This window comes from Styela clava, chromosome 9 (genome assembly GCF_964204865.1).
Source record: "Styela clava chromosome 9, kaStyClav1.hap1.2, whole genome shotgun sequence".
Lineage (NCBI taxonomy): Eukaryota > Metazoa > Chordata > Ascidiacea > Stolidobranchia > Styelidae > Styela > Styela clava.
In genome coordinates, this window is record NC_135258.1 from 9013661 (window position 1) to 9040733 (window position 27073).

At 33.0% G+C, this 27073-nt stretch overlaps 2 protein-coding genes and 3 long non-coding RNA genes across 5 annotated transcripts; 1 reads left to right on the forward strand and 4 right to left on the reverse strand.

Moving 5' to 3' along the window:
* The first annotated feature begins 96 nt into the window (after positions 1-96).
* On the forward strand, positions 97-1646 carry LOC144411701 (uncharacterized). The gene is made up of 2 exons (XR_013477946.1): positions 97-321; positions 872-1646. It is a non-coding gene; the product is annotated as an uncharacterized LOC144411701 (long non-coding RNA).
* A 3425-nt stretch (positions 1647-5071) lies between these two features.
* Positions 5072-6795, reverse strand: LOC144427133 (uncharacterized). Its single transcript, XR_013477758.1, has 4 exons — positions 6644-6795; positions 5919-5967; positions 5773-5839; positions 5072-5371 (listed from the first exon to the last, which is right to left on the reverse strand). It is a non-coding gene; the product is annotated as an uncharacterized LOC144427133 (long non-coding RNA).
* Positions 6796-10684: 3889 nt separating this feature from the next.
* LOC144427215 (uncharacterized) lies at positions 10685-11721 on the reverse strand. Its single transcript, XR_013477819.1, has 4 exons — positions 11657-11721; positions 11140-11215; positions 10980-11049; positions 10685-10769 (listed from the first exon to the last, which is right to left on the reverse strand). It is a non-coding gene; the product is annotated as an uncharacterized LOC144427215 (long non-coding RNA).
* A 2870-nt stretch (positions 11722-14591) lies between these two features.
* LOC120340137 (uncharacterized) lies at positions 14592-19683 on the reverse strand. Its single transcript, XM_039408395.2, has 3 exons — positions 18828-19683; positions 15493-15629; positions 14592-14970 (listed from the first exon to the last, which is right to left on the reverse strand). The coding sequence occupies exons 1-3, from the start codon at positions 19023-19025 to the stop codon at positions 14817-14819; spliced, it is 489 nt and encodes a 162-aa protein (XP_039264329.2). The 5' UTR covers positions 19026-19683; the 3' UTR covers positions 14592-14816.
* A 4260-nt stretch (positions 19684-23943) lies between these two features.
* LOC120339730 (uncharacterized) lies at positions 23944-25591 on the reverse strand. Its single transcript, XM_039407918.2, has 4 exons — positions 25468-25591; positions 25016-25091; positions 24708-24828; positions 23944-24298 (listed from the first exon to the last, which is right to left on the reverse strand). The coding sequence occupies exons 1-4, from the start codon at positions 25587-25589 to the stop codon at positions 24195-24197; spliced, it is 423 nt and encodes a 140-aa protein (XP_039263852.2). The 5' UTR covers positions 25590-25591; the 3' UTR covers positions 23944-24194.
* Positions 25592-27073: the final 1482 nt, after the last annotated feature.

A 27073-nucleotide genomic window follows, 5' to 3' on the forward strand; every position in this document is an offset into this window, starting at 1 on the left:
CTTTTTATTCACTGAAAAGCTAAAATGACAATTGATCAGCTTTCGTTAGATTAGATTGAATAAATAATCAGTCATGAATTATATTTTACAGAAACGTGCCCGATCTACTATAACGGTAAATGTATCTGGCCAATTAAAGTTGGTGAAAAAACAACAAACTTTGCTAGTGCTATCTCGGTTTGCACAAATATTGGTCGAAAACTCGCCGACATCACAAGTAAAAAGCAATATAATCTTATTGCTTCATACATGGAACCATGGTTAGATGAGGATTCAAATCGAAATCTTTATATTTGGACTGGAATGAAATACAGTTCTAAGGTGAGAATCAAATTTTTTAAATTGAACCCTATTAGGCTGGCTTGTGAGATTGAATTATGAGAAGTTTTCAATCCAGCAACTATAGTAGACAACTCATATGCGGCACTTTTGCTCATTTTACTGGTGTTATTACACGCTATGGATTATTACAATACGTTTATGGAAAATCTTTGGCATTGTCCCAAAGTCGTTTGTGGACATTATTAGCCCTTCCGAGCAGCATCTCAACAAAAGTTTTATATCAAAAGTTTACACAAAATATCCTAATAACAAAATATTTATCTTGTCGAGATTTGATGAATATTTTAGATCCTGGCATGCCAGAAAGTATTTGCCTCAATTTCCCTCAATTTTGGGTGAGAATGCGATATTTTTATTGGTGCATTATATATATAATCGGGAAATTACAAAATATGATTCCCATATTATTTTACTTAATGTATGTTGTATATTCAATTTTTTTTTCAATCATGATCAATACTTTGTTATAAAGATATTACACACGATACCAGCGGAATCAATACTCGCTTCAAACCGATTTTTTTTACAGATTAAAAATCTGACGTACATCGATGGTACCAAACCCAACTGGTTGTTAAAATATCCTAATCCGCCAGCAAAAGAAAAAAATGTAGGAGTGGTAATAGGAATATCAGATGCACATGAATTTATTGATTATCGATATTGGAATAAAGTAGGCTTTGGTGCTTTATGCCAGTAAAGTTATTATATATATCTTTGTAGCAACACCATATATTGACTATATCGGTATCGGATGAATGTGGACCGATTTTTTAATTATGAACAAATATATAAATCGAATATTAATGGATTTTCCAATGAGTATACTACAAAATATGTCGTTATATAGGTACAATCCTGCGCACGATCGATAGGAAAAGTAAATATTCATTTATTTTACCACCCACAGTAGCCAAACCCTAAGAGTTTTCTAATTGAACACCAAGATTACTATCGTCAGTACATAAAGCAATTTCTTATTCTGTGATATATATATATATATATATATATATATCTTTCCAATCTGAATTGATGTGCGCTATGAATATTGCTCAAAGACTATTGTTCCAACCTTTAAACTATTCTACACACTTGAGATAATAATTACATAGTATCGGAGTATCGACTTTTTTGGTGTGAAATGGTGTATCGGCGACAGTAGCGGTATCGGTACATCTCTAATATATATTGATCAAAAAACTAAAAATATCACCTGTTAATATTCTCATCTAGTTGTACAATATTTTCTCTTTTTTGATTTGTTGTTCACTTTTCGTCATTCCTTATTTTTTATTAAATCATGAAAAGAATAAATGAAGTCAATGTTTTTATTTTTCGATGTTTCGAGGATTAGTCTTGATGAAATATGAGAAGGAGGAATATCATCCAATTTTGCAATCATATGTCGAAGGCCTTGAAATTTAATCTTTTACTAATCTTCGTTACGCATATCGTTAGTATAGTTTAAAAGAAAAATGTAATATGATATTGGGGAAGTTTAGTAATATTCATATATAAATATATATATATTGAAGAGGAATTATTGGAAAACGTCTCACGCGGTACACCGGTTGAAACCACTGATCTGTAGTATATAGCCCAAATTATTTTGTCTTAAGATTTGTGGGAATTTCAAGTGGCTTCGTCAGTTTACATCTAAATTGTGGATAGTTCTATCTTTGTATATAACTATAGATAGGGTTACAATATTTTTGTGACCTCACAGCGGGACGCCTCCAAAGACCATAGATGTGAATTTTTCAACTTTAAATTTACCGATTTTACATTAGGGGCCTACATTTAAAATCATCCCGGCTGTCTTCATTGGCCATTGTCATCGAGAGTTCGTGCGCTGTCTGTCTAAATATCGATTTCAATTGGTAAATTAGAAATAAATTTACATTAACGTTAAGTACCCTTTTGGCGTACGGCGCTTACCAGTAACAAATTGTAGCAATTAAAACAACGGAAAAATCAAAACCACGCATTCACATTCAGTAAGTAGGCTACCGGTACGCTACACAGCAACAACTGTATTGAGAACATGCTAATTGGTATTGTTCGTGTATTATTACGACTGACTGAGCGCCAAAGCGGGACTTTTGGCTGGCTGGTCGGGACGCCAGGACAAAACGTTGAAATGTGGTACTGTCCCGCCTAAATCGGGACGTATGGTAAGCCTAACTATAGATATTCGTCGATTTATTTATGAACACTAGGTTTTGTACAAAACAATTCTCTTTCGAAATATCTGTTTTCATTAACCAGTCTTGCATTAAGATTCATACTGGGTTACTCGGACTGACTTTCCATTCAAAATCAAATGTTCCCGATGATTCGCATCTATAGTTTTTATTATTCCTAGGCCCTAGCATACAAGAGTCACAAACAAATTTAACGGAGTCAAATTGTTCATGGTATATAATATATATGCAGTCCAAGCCGACCCATAATCTGGCAACCCTGAATTTCACCATGCCACTCTCTTTATTCTGCAATTTAGGGGGTCAGTCTCTGTCATTCGGCTTTGGACTTTTGGTTTTGTGAGCGGGATTTTTCATATTTTATATAGATAGCTTAGGTTTGGAGTGATGGTTATACAAATAGATCAAATTCTGAGGAAATGGCGAAACGATCTGACCCACCGATGTTCATTACTGCAGTAATGAAATCTCAGCATCAAACATTACTTGGTCAATATTGGATCAGTGTTCTTGGTATTACCCGCGCAGTCAATCACACTATATATATCACTTCATATTCGTGGCTGGATGATAGCACCAGTTATTACCTACATTCATAGCAGAAAAAGATCTTTCAAATCTGCGGGGTGGTACAATAACTTAAGATTAGCATCACCTTCTGCTGCTGTTATGATAGTAGTATATATGTTAGACGTATCGATTATATTGTTACTGAAACTTAAACAGTAGCACAATTTGGCTAGGGAATGAGCAACAAATGCGTAACTTTTTATTTCACTGGACTCGGAGAGGGCTGGGCTAACAGTACAACGATGCCGTGCTCTCTGTAATAGTGCGAATCGTTTTGTTATTGCTATAATAATGAGTTGTTTACATCCGTGACAGCCATGGGAAATCATCTTAGTATCCTTTGGGGATAGGATGGAAGAAGAACATGAATGTTCGGAACTTTAGCTTTCAAGTCATGGTAATACCTATATTTAATTTCATAATTTGTAATAATACTACCGGAACCGGGTTGTGTCGTCACTTCTCCGGTCATTTTCAAGCTCACCTGCGCTATATAACGGAAATATTTGTCGCGATAGAATATTAAATAGGTATTTTAAACGGCACGTTTTATGCAGAAACGGTTGGTTTGGTGTATTATCTTGCAATTTTTTTCCACGAATATGTTTGTATTATGAAAACATATTGACTATGAATGGCCAGGGTGCTTTTTTGGTGACAGCAGATAGTAAGAGTTTCTACGACAAGTTAGGGGCCATGAATAGATGTCTGGTAAGGTGACTAGAGATGCAACGGTATTGGAAATATCGGCCAAATTTTCGGTAGTAGTCTATTGTAGAATACTCTATCTTCAAGTTCGGAAAATTTGTAAATTCATCGAAAAGCTATTTTTCACGATAACAACAGTAATACAGAGCAAGGTCGAGCGACCTATAGGTGTAAGACGTGTAATTCTAACCCACTTCACTAATGGTTCTTAACCTGAATGACAACAATTCAATGACCATATTCAGTGCGATATATTTTACTTTTATGGACTTATTTAAATATATATATTTTGTATATTATTTTTCAAAATGCCTTAGTTGCAAACAATATTTCTTATTTGTTGTTTGTTTGTTTTTTGTAATTTTAATAGGTCTACCTTACTTCAACTTTACCTTTGATGTAAATTTTCTCTCGATATGCTTTTCTTTTTTTTTCTTTTATTATACATTTTGGAAAAATTGCTTTTACTGTGAATTTTTTCGATGTTGTGCCAAAAGAAGAGAATAAGCTTGTCAACTTATTTTATTGGCAAAGAAAATAAAATAAAGTTCTAGTCTAAGGTCTATGCAATCAACTAAAAGTTTTTAATTTATGGTAGTGAAAGACATAAACTATGTATAGCTGAAGTCTGTTTCTGATAATTGAAGTCCGGTCTAGTTTTTTAACTTCTTTACAACCGCATTATTGTTATCTGTGTTGATAATTAGGTTGATAGGGAAATAAAAAAGTTAATCGCACGATAGCAGTTATCTGCCTCGTTAGTGAATATGGCACTTTAAAATATATACATATATATGTATATTTGCAAACCTTGAGTAGGCCAATAACTCAAAATGATTTTTCTAATCACGTAACATCTTCATCCGTAGTAGCAAAACGAGCATGCCATTAATGGCATTGAATAAATCTCAAACACAATCGGAAATTCTTGGTTCGACTTCATACTGATGTCTCATGTAAAAGTGGAAGTATATTCTATGGGTCAATACTTGTTGGCGAAAACTCCAGTCCTCCAATAACTATCAAAAATTGGGTAATCTTCTCTTTTTTTTTTATTAAACACATATATACCCACATATTCACAAAACTCTACTTAGGCCAACATATTGGTGCACAACCTGAACCTTGCGCTGGTACAAATACTATGTTCAGGATGTGCGCCATCTTGGAGCACATACCTGTGGATCTCCGTATTATTTCCATTTTCTCTCTTCGCTATTTCCACACCATTTCCCCACTGTCGGCAGTATTTGGTGCTGCTTACTGTATATTACCGATATTTTGTATCGGGGCAATGAAAAATTGTGGCACCTTATGTAGAAGAATATTTTCAGCCGTGTTTTTATTATTTAAAATTTGTATTTCAATACAATACGACATTTCCAGAATACATGTGAATTAAAAGATTTCTAGATGCATGTATAATTCAAGATATATATAGAAAGAAAATCAATGTTCGTTCTTGCTGGAGTCCGTTCGGGTATGCTATGGTGACATTCTTCAATCACTGGCATCGTTGTCAGGCAACTCAAAACGTTTTGGGTAAACTGTAAAAATAACATTTAATGTCAAAACACTTTAACACAGCAATCAATAAAAAGCAACTCAATTTAATGTGAAAAACTATATTTAAATATGAATATTTAACATTAATATTATATTTTTTTGATAGGAACATTGTAACTTTTTTTATTCGAAGCAAATTACCATACTTTTCTATGATTTGAACCTTTAAATTTAAACGGCCCAGTCAATTGAATACAGTCAACAACAACGACCATCTATAAGTTTTGTCATGCGATTGCGTTTTATACTAAATTAATGTAATATTTTCAAAAAATAATGTTTATTTCAACAATTCAAACTCGAATATGGAACAAGAACACGGTACAAATTGCTTTTAGTCAATTGATAGTTGATAAGATAATATGTATAATGTACATCTTACTTTCCTTGAGTTCTTCTAGTTGACGAAGTAGATTCTCACCCAATTGGTCATCATCAGTGAACAATTCCTGCGAAGGGAAACATTTTTAAATATCTTACAGATTGAGAGTTATCAAATACTCATTTGTAACATTAAAAAAACTTTACCTGTAATGGTTTTTCATCCCAACTCCATCTAATTGCACGACGGATGACTCTAATAAAGAACATTTTGTCAATATAATGAGGAATTATGGGCTGGTTGTTTACGATCAAACGGTTTTTATTTTTTATGCTCATCGTGATGATGAAAAAATGGACCAATCGATTTCACAACATAACATCAAAACGAAAGAAATCGCTGGAGCGATATAACTTTTAAGCAATTTATCTCTTATTTGAAACAAATTTTGCTGTTACAAGGCTACTCAACTATTTTTACCGAAGATCCACATGCACAACTTTAAAATTATATTTCGGCATCCTTAAACACGCACTTCCTCGGCCGGCTAATGATTATTAGCTAATCAAAATTGTTTAATATGGCGTTATAGTTCTTTTCATATATATATTCACAACTATATAAAAGTGATTTTATAGAAGAAAACCTCAAAAGTGGGGCTAATGATCCGTAATAAAGAATTAGGTGCGGTCCGAATCAAATACTCAAAAGATCCTGAGTTTAGTAGCCCTGTTATATAATACGTGAAAACACTCTTTTTATTATCATCAAGTATATTTATCGCAGAATAGCATCTTCTTTTACAATTGAATGTTGTGAAGCAGGTAAATTGGAAAAAAATGGTCAAATTCAATATAATTGTCTGGACAATATATTCAAATGAGGAATTTTTTTAATTTATATCTAAATTTCAGCATATAAAAAAACATACGCTTTTTTTGCAATTTTTCCCCTCCTTCTTCTTCTACCCCATTCCAAAGAATCCATAGCCATTAAAAGAACAACTAAAAAAATGACCAGCACTTTCGATCGAAACATGTTTCTGAATTTCGCTATTGACAAGATGTGAAACCGCGATATGTAGGCGTTGTTGAAAGTACTAGTTCGAAAATGAGCTTTTCAGTCCTTTATAAACCCTCCTTTCATCAACATCATAATGATTAATCACTTTCTTCATTAATGATTTTAATCTATCACTTTTTCTACATGTTTTATGAATAGTATATATGCAACAATTTAGTGCAAGTGTTCAAGCGATGTTCAATCGCCTCAATCAACTTCCTAGACAAATTAATAACAATGAAGGGGAATATTACACAATATAGTGTAGCTGACAATCTTTAGTGCATTTGGAAGCTGACTCACTTTTGTATTTGAAATCGACGGAAATAACCCGATCAAAGAAACACCAGTTTTTGAATTTAGTGACTATCTGTTTCATCATATAGGTTGTGGTCTTGATTAAAATACCAATAATATTTAATTGTTGGTTTGAAACGTTCGTTAAAAAACTCCAATCATGCATGTATGCCGTTAGGACTCGAGAAAGTTAGTAAATTCATAAGTATATCTTGAATATGATCACTGGGGCACCACTCCATACTGTTTAATGGCATTGCTTAAAAATTCTTCAAAAAAATCAATATTTTGTACAAATTTGTTCTGTTCGATCTCTTACGAAAATCTTGCTTTTGTATTATTACCTAATGGATTTGTTGCTGAGGTAAATGCGGATTCACAAATCACATTAAATTTTATTTTAACCAGTTTTTAACCAAAGGAAGAAATTATTTCTAAGCATTTTGAGCAAAAATTGTACAAAAAAAATCATCGTATTTTTACTTTACTAACAGGTAAAATGAATATGTGGAACCCAACCCAAACGATAAACAATTTGGTCTTGAGAAAAGGCAATAAATAAGCAAAAAATGTCTTTTCTGAATTATTTTCCAAAGACATGTGCTTTATTCTAAGTCTAACGACGAGATTTATGCAAGACTATAAGATTCAGTTGTATTTTACACAACTGAAAAGTCGATATTGCATAGTTTAGTATTTAATTGAAGTATAGTCGACACAATATCTTATTTGTGATTGTAACTGTTGGAACAATTATTCGAATCACCACTATCTAAAATTTGGAAACAATAAAGTTCTAAACACTAATGTTGTCATAAAAAAAACATCCAAATTTCTGTGGATGCTCCACATTTTATCTACTTTAAGCAAAGGTATGTAACCCAATATTAATCTAGAACAAAAAGGGGCAGGAGGCCATAAACTCTATTCAATCGCCAACGGTGTGAACGTAACAATTATTTGTTGTTGCATTCAATAAAACCGGGTACCTACAGTTGCTTCCTCACATAACCATCACAACCTCCCAGGTTTTGTTTGGCTTGGAGGTCGTGCCTGATATACAGAGTTTATGGCACAAGAGACATTTATCGTCCAGGAAATATTAGTGATGATAACCGACAACGTTCGCAAAATTTATTGGACGTAAATCAGTCCAAATTTTTTTAATCTCATTTTTTCGTGCAATATTCTGTAAGCTTGTATGTTGTATATCTATGTATGCTCAAATCGATGATGGCGTAATTTATAATTTTCGTAACAATTATTCAATGTAATTCAATAATATTTAATCTTTTTTGCTGTTATTTTTTATAGTAGATAGTTCGCTATGACGTCAGATGCGTTTGTAGTTGAAATTGAATCCATCGAAATTATAGAAAAATAAGGGAACAAAGTTCAAAGACATGGTCACGTGAGTACAATGACTACTACGTGAGCACTAGCCTGAACTAAAAACACGTGATGACAAAATCTACTTAAAAATAGAAAATGTTGGGTGAAATATCAATCTCCACAGGCACTGGAAAAAAATTGAAGGTTATAAAAAATTGCATTCTAGGAACTTTTCCTATTTTCAGGTCCCGCAATTGTAAAATTCATTGGCCCATCAATTGCAGAGAGCAGCCATTTTACAACAACGACAGAATCAACTATTTTGCAAAACAATGCGCGTTGTGTGGAAAAACGATCAATGGTGGTTCACACTGTCACCACAACATTCCTAAAATAACAAAACTTTTTCCAATGCTATGAAAAATGACACTATAAAACATTAAATATATATATAAAGTGGTTTTTAATAAGTTTATAGTGTTTGTATTTGACTGTTGTATATTTCATTACATAAGACATTTTTATGTTTATGTGGCCATCTCCGTGGGTATCAGCTCCGGATAGCGGAAATCCAAATTTATGAGTGGGAGAGATGGTCTGACGCAGAGATTTCAACGTGGGAGTCGCGACATTAATCACATTTACTTTTATTTTCGCCAGTTATCAAGATCCAAAAACATGTTCGCGAAGGGAACGACAGAAAATAAAATGTTCTTAGTGGTGTACAGTATATTTGAAGTGGTATTTGCGTTTTGTATGTTCACCAAATTGAACATCGCTCTGAATTCCCCGAAATCAGTGAAACTGATACTGGCGGCTTCATGTCAACCTTTGATTGTGAAATATTGTGAATTCTGACATTTGAGACATAATTTAAATCTCTATTGCAGTTTTTAAATTAATAAACAGGCCAAATTTTCTTCATGTATAAGATTAGTAATAGAGTTATTTGCATATATAGAACTTTGCTTTGTCACAAAATCACCGCATTCTTTGGAAAATTCCTATCTTTCGATATGTACTGCTATGTATGAGTTAGTTTTGTCGTCCAAACTTTGCTTCAAAATATGAAATTAACTTCATTTTTCTACGATTCTTCATCTCGCGCGCTTTTCTAACGTCAACATTAGTTGTGTATATTGTGAAAAATAATATAAAAAAGTGGTACGATAAAGCCCCCTAAAATTGCATTTAATTTTATTCTATTGACTTTGTATTGTATAGAACGGGTAACAAGGCTCAGGGGCGCAGCCATGACGCGGGGTTGGGGGTTGCCATTTCACTTATTAAAAAAGCTGACTTTTTCCGCTGATATTGATTTTTTCCGTATTTCTCAATCTAATGATAATACTGTTCTAACCCAACTAAATTATCGATGTCCTCGTCGCGCAACTCGTACATTTCTCGACAGATAGGGGAAAAAGATTGTGAGAATTTTTAGAAACTGATATTGAGATGTTCACTAAAATGAAATAATAACGTCTCACTTCGATGAGCGATTAAAACAAGACAAGACCCGAAGAAGCACTTTATTACCACCTCCCTATTCAGTCTTTCAAAAAACTGGCAGCGCCATTGATCCGACCCTCCCTTATCTGATCATTTATGAGATGCCCTAGCTAAGAGCTTTTTCAAAAAAAAAATTAAAAATGAGTCTGAATTTTGTATTTAATTGTAAAAAAATTTCCAACTTTCTCCAAGAGCCGGGGGCGCGCAAAATGCAATATCGGGCCGTAGTTTGTCCATCCCTTGTCTGGAGTATAGCATTAAATTATTGTATTTCTATGGTCCTTGCCACGGGAAATTTTATTGACTGCGGTCATCATAATTATTAAGTTAAGTATTGCAGTTTGATCATTTATCTGGGACAGGTTGTGGTTTTTGTGACAATTTCTCAGCATCTAAATTTTGCAAAGAACTTGTAGTCTCCAAATCAACTAAATACTACTACAGGGTGGGACAAATGTGGGTTAACAGTCAGTGGATTTATTGGATTTATGTTATTTTATTATTTATGTTATGTTATTTATTGGATTTATTAGGAATAAATGTCATCCTACTTTTGGCCCATTTTGTATATTCTGAACGGTTTTCATTTGTTTTACTGTATTATTGTGGCAGTCAGCTCAAAGCTCAGCATCCTATTGCTTCATCCATATTATCTAAAATACTCGTTATTCTCAGATAAAACATTTATTTGTCTATTTTTATTTATGTCGACTTGATATGATGACTATAAAATTATATATGATTACATGTGTAAAACTTGCATGTATATAGATGAGTAGGGTGAGGATATTTTGCTTTCATCAATCATCTTTATTTAGTCACATCGCTGCGCGGTGATCCAGATAGGTTCATCTCAGCTGTAAAAATAATTTTACTGCGATTTAAAACCAGGAGAAAAATCTCAGTATTAACCATAGTAAAATATTGTTAGAACCGCTTATTTGCATCATGATTATTTACACATAATGATTGAATTTCTCCATTTACTGAAAGCTTTTATTAAAAAAATTGTGGTGGGGGGAGTAAGAAAAACCTGAATCATAAAAATATAATATTTTGTATATTACTTTCTCCAAGCAGTTCCAAGTCCCGCAGTGTGTCTTCATCTAATTGATCACTGATCTTAGCTGAAGTTTTCTGCAAGCATCATATATTAAAACAACACTTTATCTCAAAAATATTGTCTTTGGAGCATACCAAAATGATTCATATTAATTAGTAAATTACTTTTTCTTCAGATTGTTGAGTATCCCACAACCATAGCCGCCTCCACCAGCCTCGTCGACGAGCGCGATGACGTATTCTATGAAAGAAAAATATATGTTAGACTGTTAGAGCATCGCAAAACGAGTGCGTGGATATCATTAAGTCTTTAGTAGGGCAAAATAGAATAACAACCTGCATAACAACTACTTTTGATTTACCTGCATAAATGCGTGTTTATATAACCAAGTCGAGAACACCAAATTAGTCAAATTACATGTCAATATCATGTAAAGATCTCTAGATAGTGATCATTTAATAGCTGGTGTCATAAATTGCAGCCCAGTTGTAATATGATGTTGCATAATATTTTCCTTTGTTCATGGTCATTTAGCAAGTTTGACTTGTATCCTACTGTGTTTATAACTGCATTATTTTTTCAAAATACTCTCTATGGTCTCGTTAGCAAATAAACACGATGAAATAAAGCAAATGGACCAGCGAGCAATCAACAATTTTAACATATATAAAGAACGCATACATTTTTTTCGCGACATTGTGCCTTCTTCTCCTTCTTCTTCTCCTTCTCCATTCCAAAGAATCCATAACCATTAAAATAACCAATAAAAGAATAATTGACGTTTTCAGTCGAAACATGCTACCAGGTTTTACACACGGTTACACAATATCTGGGCGTTGTGAACAGGACTGATTTTAAAATGAGCTCAATTTCCACCCGTCACGCTTTTTAAAAGCATATTCCATCTATACCAATGGGTTAACGACACATTCTTTATACCATTTGTAATTTTGTTACATCTATAGAATGAAACAATAAAGTGCAAGTGTTTAGGTGGTTTAATCAATTTCCTGATCTATTAAATGAGAATACATGATCTAATATATTAAACAATATATTGTAAGCTAACACGTTTTTAAAACGCACTTGCACAAACACTCTATTCTTCATAATTGTTTTCACCTTAAACACCAGCCTGGAACAATAAGAGACATCAGTCATAACCTTTATTCAATTGTCAACAATTAGATATTAAGCATCGTGTACCCAAAATTGCTTCCTCGTCTGACCCCCATAACTTCCCTGGTTTTGTTTTGTTTGAAGGTCGCGACTATTGCACAGAGTTTATGCCATGGGTTGAATTTATCGTGCAGCAAATTTCAGTAATGAGGTTAATATTAGGTTTCGTAAAATTAGCTGGATGTAAATTTGTTCAATTTTTTATGCAGTATTCTATTGTATATGCTCAGAATTATGGGATGGCAATTTACAATTTTTATACAAGTTGTTAAAAGTGAACTGCGTTTGATGTTTTACATTTATTATTGTTTTTGTTTAGTATGCGTTGGTACCTTTGGCATAGCATCGGTTTTTGAATGTATGGCGGGTTAGTCTGACGCAATGTCACGTGGTAGAAAAACGACTGAAGGGTAAGGGGAAATGTAGAACCCATAGATCTCGAATTGAATGAAAAAAGGGATTATTACCTTCTAGAGCCCTTTTTTCATGTACTGAAAATTTGAAATCTATTGGATGAGAAGAGAAGAATTGTCCAACCACAGAATTCTTGAAAAAATAATAATATTACTAAAATGTTTAAATTGTGTAGTATTTTGATATTCTAGCTATTTATTATTCGATGAAAATAATGAGATGTCGGCTACAATATCGTAAAATTGGGTGTTACGTGATTCTGGATTTAAAGTTGAGTTTCAGTCGCATTTATATACTAACTCATCTGAATTTATTTATTTTTTTAATTTGGGAATTAGGGTTGGATCTTACTCATATAGGAAAAATACGATCTACAGTCTACGACAGGGGTCGGCAACCTACGGCCGACTATAATCCGGCACTATAATCCGGCCCGCGACGCTTCACTGAATTATAGTAACGAAACATCCGTTTTGACGAATATATTCTTTAGACTAAATTATATTATAACCTAACAATTATATAATTCACAATTACTTGTTCAATGAGCATATAATTTAATGATAATTAAGCAAATGGCAACAAAACGCAGAAAAGTTGATGCTAAGTGCAAAGGGTTCGATGGCGCTGAAAATATTCAAATGGGATTTTATGAGATGCACTGAGGAAATAATTCTATATTCTATGCGAGAGATGTTTCACTGCTTGATTTTTATTATAAAAAGTACCATCTGTTCGGTTTCATCTTTCTAAAAATATGTGCGGCCCGCCAATGACTTGCAACCCTTATTTTGGCACGCGAGCGACAAAAGGTTGCCGACCCCTAGTCTACGACCTACGTAATCGTTGATATTTAGGCTAAATGTTTGAAACATCTTTTCAGCCCTTGGGACCAATAGCAATACCGGACATGTGTTACACTATATAAAACAGCCCTTGTTCAAATTTAACAATAGAAGAAAATAGGTCACTTCTTGTTGTTTCATAATCTTAAGGTTATGATTTTTAAAAGACAATGATGATTATGACTAGCATGTTTATGACCAGAGCCAAACAGGGAACATTTATGGCAAATATAAATACACTTAGCCGAAATTATCTTTCTATATATGAACAAGGATTGAACCAGACAATTTTGAAATAGCACTATTGTATTTTGGGAGTTATGAGTCACTTTGTGAAAACTGAATATTTGCAATAAAGCGACAGAATATGCATTTTGAGAAAATTCTATAATAAAATAAACAATTATTCCTACTTCAGCAGAAAACTCCAACAAATGCCTCAAATGAGTCTTTTCTATGTCATATATTATATCATTAGTAAATTGTTTTTTGATACGATGGATACACGTTCGAAACAGATCATTAATAAATTTTAATTGAGGATCCAATATACGTTAGATGCCATCGATGTACAATTATCTCGGATTGAAAACCTTACTAGTTATTTGATTAACATGTGCCTGTCATCTAACTCTGGCATATTGTAGGGAAAGGGAGCGCATCATTTGCATACCCTTCATACTTCTACAAAGTAGTCTTGTAAAAAGGGCGCCACTGCAATTCCGTGCGACTAACATTTTTACGACTCTCTTATCATTCCATACGGCCTACACTAACTTAACCTTCTGTACAGAAACGTGGACAGAATTATTATAAATTCAAAAATATTATATTTCGTAGGGTTGGGAAAGTAAAGATGCATTTTTTTTCAACCAGTTTTATTTTGTATTATCACCATGACTGGTTTCAGTGTATTTGTACCGGATCTATTTTCTGCTTTTCAGGAACATTAAAACAACGTGGAAAACGATGAAACCCTGTTTGATATCATTTCCAGTCACGGTATGACAGCGGAAAGATACCAGTCCTCCCAAATAATAGTTAACTCCTTACATATCGTTAGATATCAGCGGCTGCTTGTATAGGGAATTGTACCAAGCAAAAAGCGTGAATAAGTGTGGTATAAAAATTGCTGACTATGCTTGTTTATAAGGACTTCAAAGAATTGTTTTAAAGATTCATTTTATTTTCACCGAATATTACAAAATGAAAATAATAGAGGTCGTTGTCATACTAAGTAATTTTAGTGTCATAACCATAATTGAAATGTATTGAAAATTTTGTTCAGACATTTAAGCTGAAACACTATTGAAATTGTGATTTTCCCATGTTTTACTGTGTTGAACATAATTTATCATTTCAAATTGTGGTTATGAAACATGGGTGTTTGTTGTGATTTCGTTTTATTCATAAATGTCTTCAAATATTTTTTGCAATTTTTCGGCCATGGTGTCTTGGTATGCCAACTCATCACTGTCGTCGTCGAACGTTGTCAAAATTTCGTCCAAACTGTCTTTTGGAGCAGGATTTTGCTGCATCCACTTTCTTCTCCATTTTCTAGTAAAAAAGGAAATAGTGATTAAAATAGTGATTGAAAATTATATACAAAACTAGAATGATATATAAAACTAGCTACGTCAAAAGGAAAGTTTGTACACTAATAATAAAAAATTCGTGTACAGCAACTTAAGTTGTTACTTCGTTGAAATTGATTCATTTTTACTCAAATATTCAAAAAACGTATTCGGTCAGAGACCGAAGACTTATCGACCGAAAGTTAGGGGATCCCCCAAAACAGCGCTCTTACTTCATAGTGACACCTTGTGTCCCATCACCAATTAATTAATAACTCGCCAATTATACGACATAATTCATCCAAAATCATTAGGCTTCTGGTCCGACATCTGATGAATGCACATGCAAAATCTGGAGCAGATTCAATCTCGCTTTCGTGAGATATCGCGTGCATTTAACAGACAGACAGACAAACAGACAGACAGACAAATACCTATCAGACAAATACCTATCAACATACTTACCGATTAAAATCGATATCAGTAATAATTGTGTTTCACTTACAGGTGGTTATACCAGAAACGTTTTAGTTTCTGTAGCCGAATTTCTTTAGTAGTAGGTTCAGAAGTAGCCTCAGCGAAGCTGATCAATACGACTGCCAACAACAACACCAACACGATTGCACGCATCTCCATACTTATCTGTAAGAATAGAAAATAAAATTTCACTGACGGTATTTTAAAACGATAACTTTGAACGGCATGACACTTGTTTTTCTTAAATAATTATTTTTTGATAATATTGAAGTTTTTTGTACTTACCTTCTAACAGGTAATACGTCTTCGTCTATGAGTAAAGTTGAACAAAATATGTCTAAAAGCAGCGACTGCATTACTTTTATACATAATAATCCAGGAAGAACTCTATTGACAAGGCATATCGTATTTCATTGTTTTATTAAAAAGCGTATAATATTATGAGTCGTACGGAAGCGTTTCAACATTTACTCTTTGAAACCTTTTGTTTTATTGATTCTCAATAATGATGAACCCGTACCGAACCTGACGGTAAAAGAATAAAAATGGCTATTTAAAGTCGTAACGGGGGCAAAAGTAACCTTCATTGAATAGCGTTAATATTTCCTGTCGCGTGCACATATTCTTGTATGATAATAAACTAAACCTCCGTTTCCCCAGTTTAAACATAATCCTGATTAGTGCATGATTGCCACCAGGTAAACTCATGTTGATAATAAATGAAGCAAAACCGGTGTTAGCAAAACGATGTAATTTGCCAACGTTTCGAATTATGCCCTGATGAAGTTTTTCTGTATAGAAATTCTTTTTGTGCTTCATTTATTATCAACATAATCCTGATTAGTTTTACTAATTAAAACTCTCCAAACGCGTGAAGGACAGTACTCGTTGCACTAATAGCAAAATTACAGTTAGCAATAGAGTTGGACTAAATCTTTATCACAGTTTATGAACATTTATTTGAAGAGCATTAAAGCAAATAAATGATTACTAAAAGGGCCCACTTGTACACTCGTACAATAAAACAATCCAACAAATAGTGGATTTATTCATCCTCCATCTAGAATTCTAGCAAAATTTTACAGAAAAGAATAAAAGCTTATGGAGTAACTTACGTACAATAAGAGAACATATATCACTAATTTTTCATTTCTGTAATCCATGTTATCCGAAGGTTACACATTTTAAACCTTGTCACTCCAGGATCAATTTTATACTCACTAGCCATTGTATATTTTTTTCCTAGAGGAAGCGCATGTTTTTTAAATAGTTAATAATCTTTAACCTTTTTTCAAATTCATATTTTCGGACTCACTATAATGTCAAGCTCGGAGATTTATTTTTTTCAATTTTCCTCAGTGTGGTGCTTTGAGAAAATAGTTTTAAAAAGTATTCATTTTCTGGTTGTAATCTCCATTTTTTTTACTTTTCATAAATTCTACATTATCTCGTACTTTCATGGAAGAAAGCACGTTATATAAGAGCCATACTAAAATAATATTTTATCTATTTTAAAATTACCTATCAAAATAAAACTATTACGAACGAACATTTGAAGGATACCGGACGAAAAGGGTCATCATAAAATACAGACACGTAGCATTTGACTACAGAAGCTTTCAATATTAGTAGGTAAAACCATGCAGGCAAAGTAAAACTATTCACAAATTTAAGTAAGAAATTTTGATAATTATGGTAGGCGATCCTCAATTAATATAATAACATGTATATTATACGAATGCATTGGTTTCCCAGTAGTTTTTTTTTCATTTTTTATTGTCCGTGTGATCAACTGCGATTTTACATAAAAGTTGGGTCCATATTATCTGCAAGAATTCCTTTTCGCACAAACTAGTACACTTTTATTTAGGAAACAATTGACAATTTGTAGACATAATTATATGTATCGTAGAACCGTTTTGTACAATTTTTATTCTTGCATAAAAATAAATTATTTTCCATCTCTCGATCTGGAAAGACACTGAAGCAACACACAATCGTCTTTCATCTTGTGCAAAACTTCATAAAAAGAAGCACTAATTACGTGAAATATTGGTTTCATTAGCAACTATTATTATCGCTCTTGTTTTAGGATGAAATACTCTTTATTTATCCTTTATTTCACTATTTTACAGATAGCAATATAAATTTGCCTTTCGAGATGGACGGTGGAAATTCTGCCTATATTAAGCCTATTTTTTTTTTAAAATGGCAAATATTTTATTTTTCATTTCTTATATATTCTGATTATTGAACTGATACATTGTATTGAACTTTATCAACAAATAATTATTTTCAATTATAGGCGTTCACATCATTGACGAATTCCTGCATACGTTTAAAGATCACGTCATCAGCATCTTTGTATTTTGAATCTGTGGTTTCGTGGTCTAACTCAGCCACTATATTGTCCAAAACATCTCCGGATGAAAATTGCCTGTTTATCTTCCATCTTCTACTAGAAAAATAAAGTTCATAGGTATACGACGTCATCTGGTATTTGTCGTCACAAAAAATGCTGTTTTTTAAAAATACTAGGAAACACTAAACTTTGAATCAAACTAACATTTGAAGTTCTATGATTTACAATTTTCAACATCACTTTTGGAGTAAAGTGTGGTTCAATATTATTATTTGAATACTTATCCCCAGGTCTGATTTTTCATTCAATCTATTATTTACAAAGAATAGTTCTCAGTCTTTTCTATCTGGTTAACTTTCTTTAATCATTATCATGCCACGATTGTCGTGAATCAAACAATTTTTTTTCATTAAACGAAACTTACAAAAACTTAATAAACCATGACTTTTTTTGGTCTAAAATTCTTTGGATTCGGAATTGTCGCCTGCCAATTACTTTTTAATGAATGAACAATTTGAAACCGATGTTGGTACTTGAAAAACAACCCATTGACTCCAATAAAACTTTACAAAATAAAAGTTGAATACACAAGATTTAATTATATATTTGTAAATACGATTCGACGTGAAAGTGACATAGTCCCAATCATAAAACCAGACTGACCCTGGATAAATTGAAACTTTCTATTGCATTAAACAATGAACAATGTTGTTAAAATGTCAAATTCAATTTTGAAACCATGGCATATACTGGCCTATTAATGCCCTGAACTAGTTTCGTTGATTCGGTGTATCTTTATGTCATGGTAGTAAGGCGGGGGGCATACACCTAACTTATCGTAAGCTAAACAGAATTTAAAGAAAACAGATCAGAACGTAGTGAATGATGAAAACAACAGGATGCTATCCCAGCACAATTTAAAAAGCTTTGCCCCAGCTTTACATCAATATGACTAGAACAGTCCGTAAACATGCATCAATTTGCAAGTGAGTAATACATACCTGAATCCAGTTTTCTAATAGCTGACATTTCTCCAGCCATGATTCTTCAGGTAGGGAATACCCTTTTCTATGCAATGCAGATGGTGGCTTACCAGGGGTTGCAACATGCAAGTTTTCATCGTTTCTGTCGCTTTCCCTCACAACTGCTAGTATGTCCTGAGTATCAAAATCCGCCATGGCGATAGTAAACAATAACATGGACAACACATAAACAACAGAAAACCGCAGTGCCTAATAACAGCTGCTGCATGAAATCTAAATGCATTTTATAGTCATTCAATTCATTAAGATGTATCACAATTTTATTAAAACAAATCCACGTAAAGAAAGCCAACTATAAAATATGTGAAAAACCTGATAAAAATGCAATCGTAGACTCTATCAAACAAAATCATTTCAAAATTAGTAAATGTTCGATTTACCTAAAAATGTACATAAAATGTAATTGTTATTCTTTACTTGTAATAAGCGTTTTTTATTTGTTTACGATAATTGTTTAAAACCGTATTAGGCACTTTAACACGGGATTTTGAGAGGTAAAAAACGCGAGTTTGTAAATTTCACAGCTTTCTACATTTCGTATTTTTCGCATTCGATTGTCAAAAATGTCATTGTCATTTCAATTATCTCCATTGTTCACAGTATATAAGGGTCGAATTACAAAACCACGATTTAGCTTGCTTGCCAAACAGTCAATACTACTGGCTACCTCTCGGTCGCTTCGCTAGCTTTCACGACCGACAATCTTTGATCAATCTACGACTGACCTGCAAACTTTTCCAGTCTTTTGTCCATTCAGTGTCATTGACGTTTACCAAACAATCTGTACTCGATGCCCTAATGACAATTGACCTACATTAGCATGCGGGCAAGATAGCATGTCAATTGCAATGACATAGAACTCTCCTAATCTGTTTGCACAAACTCACTCATATATCTTTTATCTCTAACAACTAAAACACGACTTTAACTATACTGGACCAATTGCTTTGAAATTCTCAATGATGAAAGATTGTATTTTTTGCTAGAAGTCTATTACTTTTATTTATTTCCAAAATTTCTGGGCTCCTGAATTTGTTTGTTTGGGTGCCATTACGTTATCTAAATTAAAAAGTGTGCACATTATAGCGGTTGAAATCGTGAAATGAAAACTGCGGCACCAGTAGAGTCTCTCGTGACAAATTGCAAACCTGTACTACCTCGTTTTGACTTTCGTTTCGATATATTTAAGCATCCCTCTCTTGTTGAACAGTAGCATGATTTTTTGGCGTATTTAGCCAATTATACGTTTATATTGATAGATCGCAAAAAAATAAATATATACCACAATTAAGGGACTGAATCAAGCAAGTTTATATAAATTTATATTCCTTTTATATTAGCAAATTTTGAGCAATTTTATTTTCAAGATTTTTTTGTGTGATATAAAAAGTTTCACACTCGTTCACTCCCAAACTCGCGTCACTCTCACTGTGAAAGTCCTTTTTCCTGAAACGCCATCTGCTAGCGTCTTCTGTTTCTTTGCTTCAATGTCTGAACCAGTAAAGGGGTAATTTTCAAATTGAATCACTTTATTAACAGCGCTGACGTGGAAATAATGTTGGATTTTCTGCAACGCCACACATCACGTTAATCGATTCTCTAATAAAGTATAATTCAATGATGGCAAAACTGATTAAAATCAATTCTATCTAATTGCCACGATTGTACAACGACGACATTTTGCTCACTCAAGGCTTCCTCTATTTTTCTTTTTCTTCCAACAATACCCAGATATGAATATGTTTCATAAGAACTTATACTCAAGACAGTTAATTTGACGTATCGCCACACCATCGCTGTTCTACCATAAATTTTGTCTCAATGGCGCCGCGACAGGTATCTGAATAAATGTGTATTAATGCGAGTATTGGAGTACTCATACCTCCTTCAACTTGACATACGTGTGTGTCAGGGATCCTATATTTTACCATCTTTCCTAATGTGATATGTTTTTTATAATTAATTTTAATTATAAATGTCATTTATTATTATTACTAATTTCGCAAACAAGAATATGAATTGTGACTACAAGACTGCAAAATAAATCAGCATTCTTCGAGACAAAAATTTCGATTGAAATAACAGATATTTTACACTAAAATAACTGCCATTTTATCAATTTGTATTGACATATAGATTGTCATTCGAATTGTCACAGTTGTAAAAATGACACCAGAAAAGTTCTTTTTTTCAAAGAATGCATAGGCTGCACTTGTTAACAGGATCCATCGTGAACTGGAATAAAAGTCTGTTTCATTCTACATCATTCATCATTGATATAACAATGTGAGTTCCGTCCAAACTTGTGTAACGTTATTACAGCAGTAGCTTGAGCGTGGTATTACTAAATTTTCATAAATACCCTGATTCTAGTGAACGGTCGGAAGCACTGAGTCAATGTTATCAATTTTTAATCGCATCCCATTATGTTGGAAGTTTTATAATGACAAAAACATGGCAGTGAGCATTCTCTAAAAAGGGTATTGATCATTTCAATATAGGAATTATAATGAAGTTTGAGCGTTCGTAGCAAATATTTAAAAAAAAAGTGGCGGTGCATTAACGTATCTATTGATTATGTTTAACTCGAATTTCTAGCAATTTCAAAATTTTTTGTCGTTTTTTCTGTACTTGTTTTTACTGTCAAATTATTTCCCAACCTATTATTACTGTACGAAACAGTTAGAATTAAAGTCAATGTTTGACGACCAGGCCACGGAGACGATGAAATTCTACATGATAATCAGCATTGTTGGATTTGCTTGTGGCCTATTAATGTCAATACAAGCTAAGGTATTATAGTAACTATGAAAACACTGTCTTTCCGTTTTACATGAAATCATTATTATTATAGACAGACTCCATTGTATTTGAACACAGTTTTTTTTTTGTTTTTGGCCAATTAATAGCAGTACAGGACAAGGTGTTCTTGTAAATGTATCAATATAATTATTTTATAAACAGATGGTATTTGAAAATGTAATATTGCATTTATATTATCGGCGACTATACAAAATCAATCAATTAGATCAAGAGTCTTCAAACTTATTTGACCGCGAGCCAGGTATGACTCAAACTGGGTTTAAACGGGTCGGACAAATAATTTTGTCAATGCGATACAAAAAGTTGGGAAATGCATTCAATTTATTCAACAATATGAATTCTACATTTCTGAAGTCTTGAATATTAAATTCTATATCGCAGAATATAGAAAAAGACAGCTGATCCTGAGGTTTGCTGTTAGCAAAAGAATTGCATGTAGGCAGTACAAAAGTTAACATGACTTGTAAAATGCGTTCGACGTTCATTTTAGCACGAGAATACCGATGAGGTCTAGCCTTCATTGATGTTACCGCACGGTACCTATTTAACAACGTTATATCAGGTAGTGCTCAACTTTTGGGAACTATGGTAAAGATCTACAAAACTTCAAAAAATAGCTTACTTATGCCTTTTAACACCGTCTTAGCATAACTTAAGTAGTAATAACTAGCATTTTAACAAAAGTTTTATATCAAAAGTTTACACGAAATATACTAATAACAAAATATGTATCTTGTCGAGTTCTGATGATTGCTCCACGGCTTCATTTTAGATCCTGGAAAGTCAGAAAATATTTGCGACTTTAACATTGACCAATTTACCTTAATTTTGAGTAATAATTCGATTTTTTTTCATTGGTGCAATATTAATTTATACTTGAGAAATTACAAAATATGATTCTAGTATTATTTTACTTAATGTGAGTTGTATATTTAACTATTTTTAATGACGATCAATGCTTTGTTATGTGTTATGTCGGAGTGGTAATAGGAATATCAATTGCACAAGCATTTATTCTTTATCGAAATTGGCACAAAGTAGACTTTGGTGCTTTATGCCAGTAAAATTGTTATATCTTTGCAAAAACACCACATACTGACCAGAGATGTATCTATGTATCGGTATCGGCAATATCGGCCCAATTTTTGGTAATAGTCTATTGGAGATTACTCTATCTTTAATTAAGTTCTGAAAAATTGTAAATTCATTGAAGAGCTATTTTTTACAATAAAAACATTTTTGCAAGGCAAAGTAAAGCGAACTATAGGTGTAAATCTAATTCTAATCCGATACCCGCTACAGTAATAGTTCTAAACCTGAATGACAACAATTCGATGACCATTTTCATTGCGATTTACTTTATTTCTTATACGAAGTTGAATATATATATTTTGTATATTATTTTTGAAAATGCTTTAGTTGTAAGCAATTTTTCTTATTTGTTGTTTGCTTTCTTTGTAATTTTTACAGGCCTACATTTCTTCAACGTTGCCCTTGATGTAAATTTCCTCTCGATATGCTTCTCTTGTATTTATTGTATTTTACATTTCAGAAAAATTGCTTTTACTTTAAATTTTTTTGATAAATCATCTTTTTCAAAACAGTCAATAGTTGTAACATATGTAGTTACTTTTCAAACTCAACCAGTAACAGTGGGTTATAGATGTGGCGCTACTTGAAGACCTCATAAGGTCTCTCTGACTCCTGTCATTACCAGTAATAATATCGGTATCAATTTCTGTGCAATCATTATTTGCGATGACAAATAAAATATTGCCTGACTGAATTATATGTATACTTCGTGTAAAAAGCTGACGATGATGGTCCGCGTATGGCCACTCTCCAACCACAAACACAAGTGAAATAATATTTATATCATGAAAATGAATCGTTTCTGCTATACCGTTTCTATACCTCAAACTACTTGATGTTGTTATTCTTATATATACAGTCGTTGTATTTTAATGACGCGAAAAGCATTCTACCCCAGTATTTATATATATTTTTGTCATGCACGCCCAATTTATTGCGTTTTATCCGTACTGCCTGCGGTAGTATGTTTTACTTCTCACGGCACTATCAAAATGAAATTTATGGTATTTTTCGTTTTCATTTGAAGTTTTTGTATGATATTGTTTCAGTCTGTAAGAGAGCATAGCGCCTATAAGAGCCAATTTCAACATTTTTTCGAGGCCGCAGTTTGCATACCTACACACCCCTGTGTTCTGCAATAATAATAAGGAAACTGATATTCTACGTTTACGATATATTTGCATGAGAGATGACCCTAGTACAGCGATGGTGTGGCGATACGTCAAATTAACTGTCTTGAGTATAAGTTCTTATGAAACATATTCTTATCTGGGTATTGATGGGAAAATAAAGAAAATTATAGGAAGCCTTGAATGAGCAAAATGTCGTCGTTGCATAATCGTGGCAATTGGATAGAATTGATTTCAATCAGTTTTGCCATCACTGAATCATATTTTATTGAAGAATCGATTAATTTGATGTGTGACGTTGCAGAGAATCCAACATTATTTCTACGTCAGCGCTGTCTTCATCTTGTGTATTGAATTCCATCTTTTGCACATGTTGAAGTTCACCTGCTTATGAAAAAAACGTATACGCGCTAAATTTGACGCATTCTCCATCGATTAAGTCTACTGTAAATACTGTGTTTTAATTTAAAATATATTCTTTTACTGGCTCAGACTTTGAATCACAGAAACACAAGACAATAGCAGGAGTTCTATTACACCGTATACTAGAGAGAATTATTAAGATATTCAATTTTCGATTTCTTTTGGAATTTGTTTCTCTTCGGAAAATATTGCGCATTTTGGGTGTCCAATTACCAAATTTCCGACCTACTCAACCGACGTTGTCAAAAGTGCTATTCAGTACTAGAGTACTTTAAAATTTGATTATTGTATCTCAATTTTCATGTTTACAGTTTTCTATCATTGCCATTCTAAATAAATCTAATATTATGACTGCAATGTGTTTCATTACCGTCAGACAAGTTGACAATTTCCTCAACTGCTTGCATGAAATCTGCAACTGTGTCATCGCTCAGCTCTTCTGATAAATCATTTTCCATTTTGGACATTGCCTTTCTAAGTTCTGCTTCGTCCTAAAAATTTTGCATTTGTATATTGAACTGAATAGCTTAGAGTTGAGGAAAAATTTAACCATTATAACATATAGTTATGAATGAGGGTATATATTTGATCATTTTGTTGTTTTCCCTTGCACAGCTACAGTGGATAATAAGCAGAAATAGATTTTGGATACAGAAATGTTTTTGAGTGGGACCTTACCATATTTCTTAGCGTTTTGATTCCATCCCAGAATCCAGTCGCCACCGCTGCTCCTTTAACTGCGTATCTGACAATGCTGGAAAACACCAGTAAAAAAATTTTCACAAAAAAACAAGTAGTTGATATTTAGGTGATTGTGTCAAAATTAATAATTTGTTTGTCTTCAATGAAGGGAAATTTAGTTGCGGCAGAGATGTAATTGATGCTTATTTGAAACATCTTGATAGCTTGATAAGTTTTGAATAGGTAAATTCGATTTTGCCAATTTTCATTTGTAATAAATCAAATCTAACACTCATTCATGATAAACAATATTGCCCAGATTTGACGGATAGAGAAGATTGAGATATTAAAGATGCAAACTTCTTAGATAGTTTTAGAAATGTAAATTCAAATGATTCAAAATAAATTCAGACAAATAGTTCTGTATAGTGTGTCTTTCATCTACTTACGGATATTTTTTCCACACACGATGTACGGTTCTGACTGTTTTTTTCACCCAGCCCCAGCCTTGGGTGTCTTGTATCAGTAACGCAGCCAATAAAGCAACAAGTATCACCGCTTTCGTATTCATCTTGTATAATATGTCAGATTTTGAATTTTAGATATGTGATTGGAAAGAAATGGCATATTTATAGGTTTTGGATCCCACGCTGTGTGATATTTTAATAGTTTCCTACTCATTGCCTATCAAATAAATGAGTTGGACCTTCCCACTGCTATTTTTCTCTGCGTTGCTGCGTGCTAGTGTTAATACATATGTACTGACTGTAAAAACATTGTACCAAAATTGAAAACGACTATATCAAGCGTGACAACAGCACAGCTTCATAACTAGATTGACGTTAATGTTGGAGGCAAAATAAAATAAGTGCAACTGTACCACTAATTTTGTAAGCAACATATTTGAAGGTCACTTGTCACTTCAAGATTTATTCGATACCTAACATTTAGATTTAGACCACCGAAAAACAAATTGAGTAGTGCGTGCCCTATAGAAATTATTTCCAGCCTATTTTCGAGGTTTTCATCTAGTGGTATGAAATATCTGAATAAAAATGCTACCATGTGCTTCTACTTTTAACCCCTTTCTTAATTCTGTACTCGACCCCGTTAAGAAATGGCACCGGAGTCTCACAACGTATCAGATCCGGGTCACTTCCGTAAACAGGGATCTTGTCCTCTCCACAAATCCTTTCATAATTGTTTTAACACGACCAAATCAGGACCATCCGGGGCACCATTTCCTCCTATCTTTTTGACTGCCTACAATCTGCAGGAGAAAAAAAAATGACCTGATTTCCTATGATACGGTATTATTATGTATTTAGGGTATTAGAGTCCCTCATGTTTATATATGCTGACATCAAAAATCATATAGATTCAATTTTACAAGGAGAATTTTACAAATCTCAATCACTATTATCTGAAACTCGGGAATTATTCTTTTCAATTTCTGAGTGAGTTATCGTGATCTTGCTTCAAGAAAAAGGTTTTAAAAAATATTTATTTTCTGGTTGTAATCTCCATTTTTTCACATTTTATAAATTCTACATTATCACGTACTTTCATGGGACAAAGCAGGTTATATAAGAGCCCTACTAAAATATTATTTTACCTATTTCAAAATTACCTATATTATCAATATAAAATTATTACGTACAAACATTTGAAGGATTCCGGACGAAAATGGTCATCATAAAATACAGACACATAGCATTTGACTATAGAGGCTTTTGATATTAGTGACTATTCACAACTTTAAATAAAAAAATTGTAATAACAATGGTAGGCGATGCTTAATATAATATCATGCATATTATACGAATGCATGTTTTGCTAAGTAGTTTTTTCATTCTTTTCCCATGTGATCAACTGCGTTTCTTCATATAAGTTGGGTCTATATTATCTGCAAAAAACTCCTTTCACACAAACTTGTACAGAGGACACACGACACACACGATTCTTTCATCTTAAGCAAACTTTTATAACAAGAAGCACTGATTACGTGAAGTATTAGTTTTATTAGCAACTATTATTATCTCCTTCATTTCATTA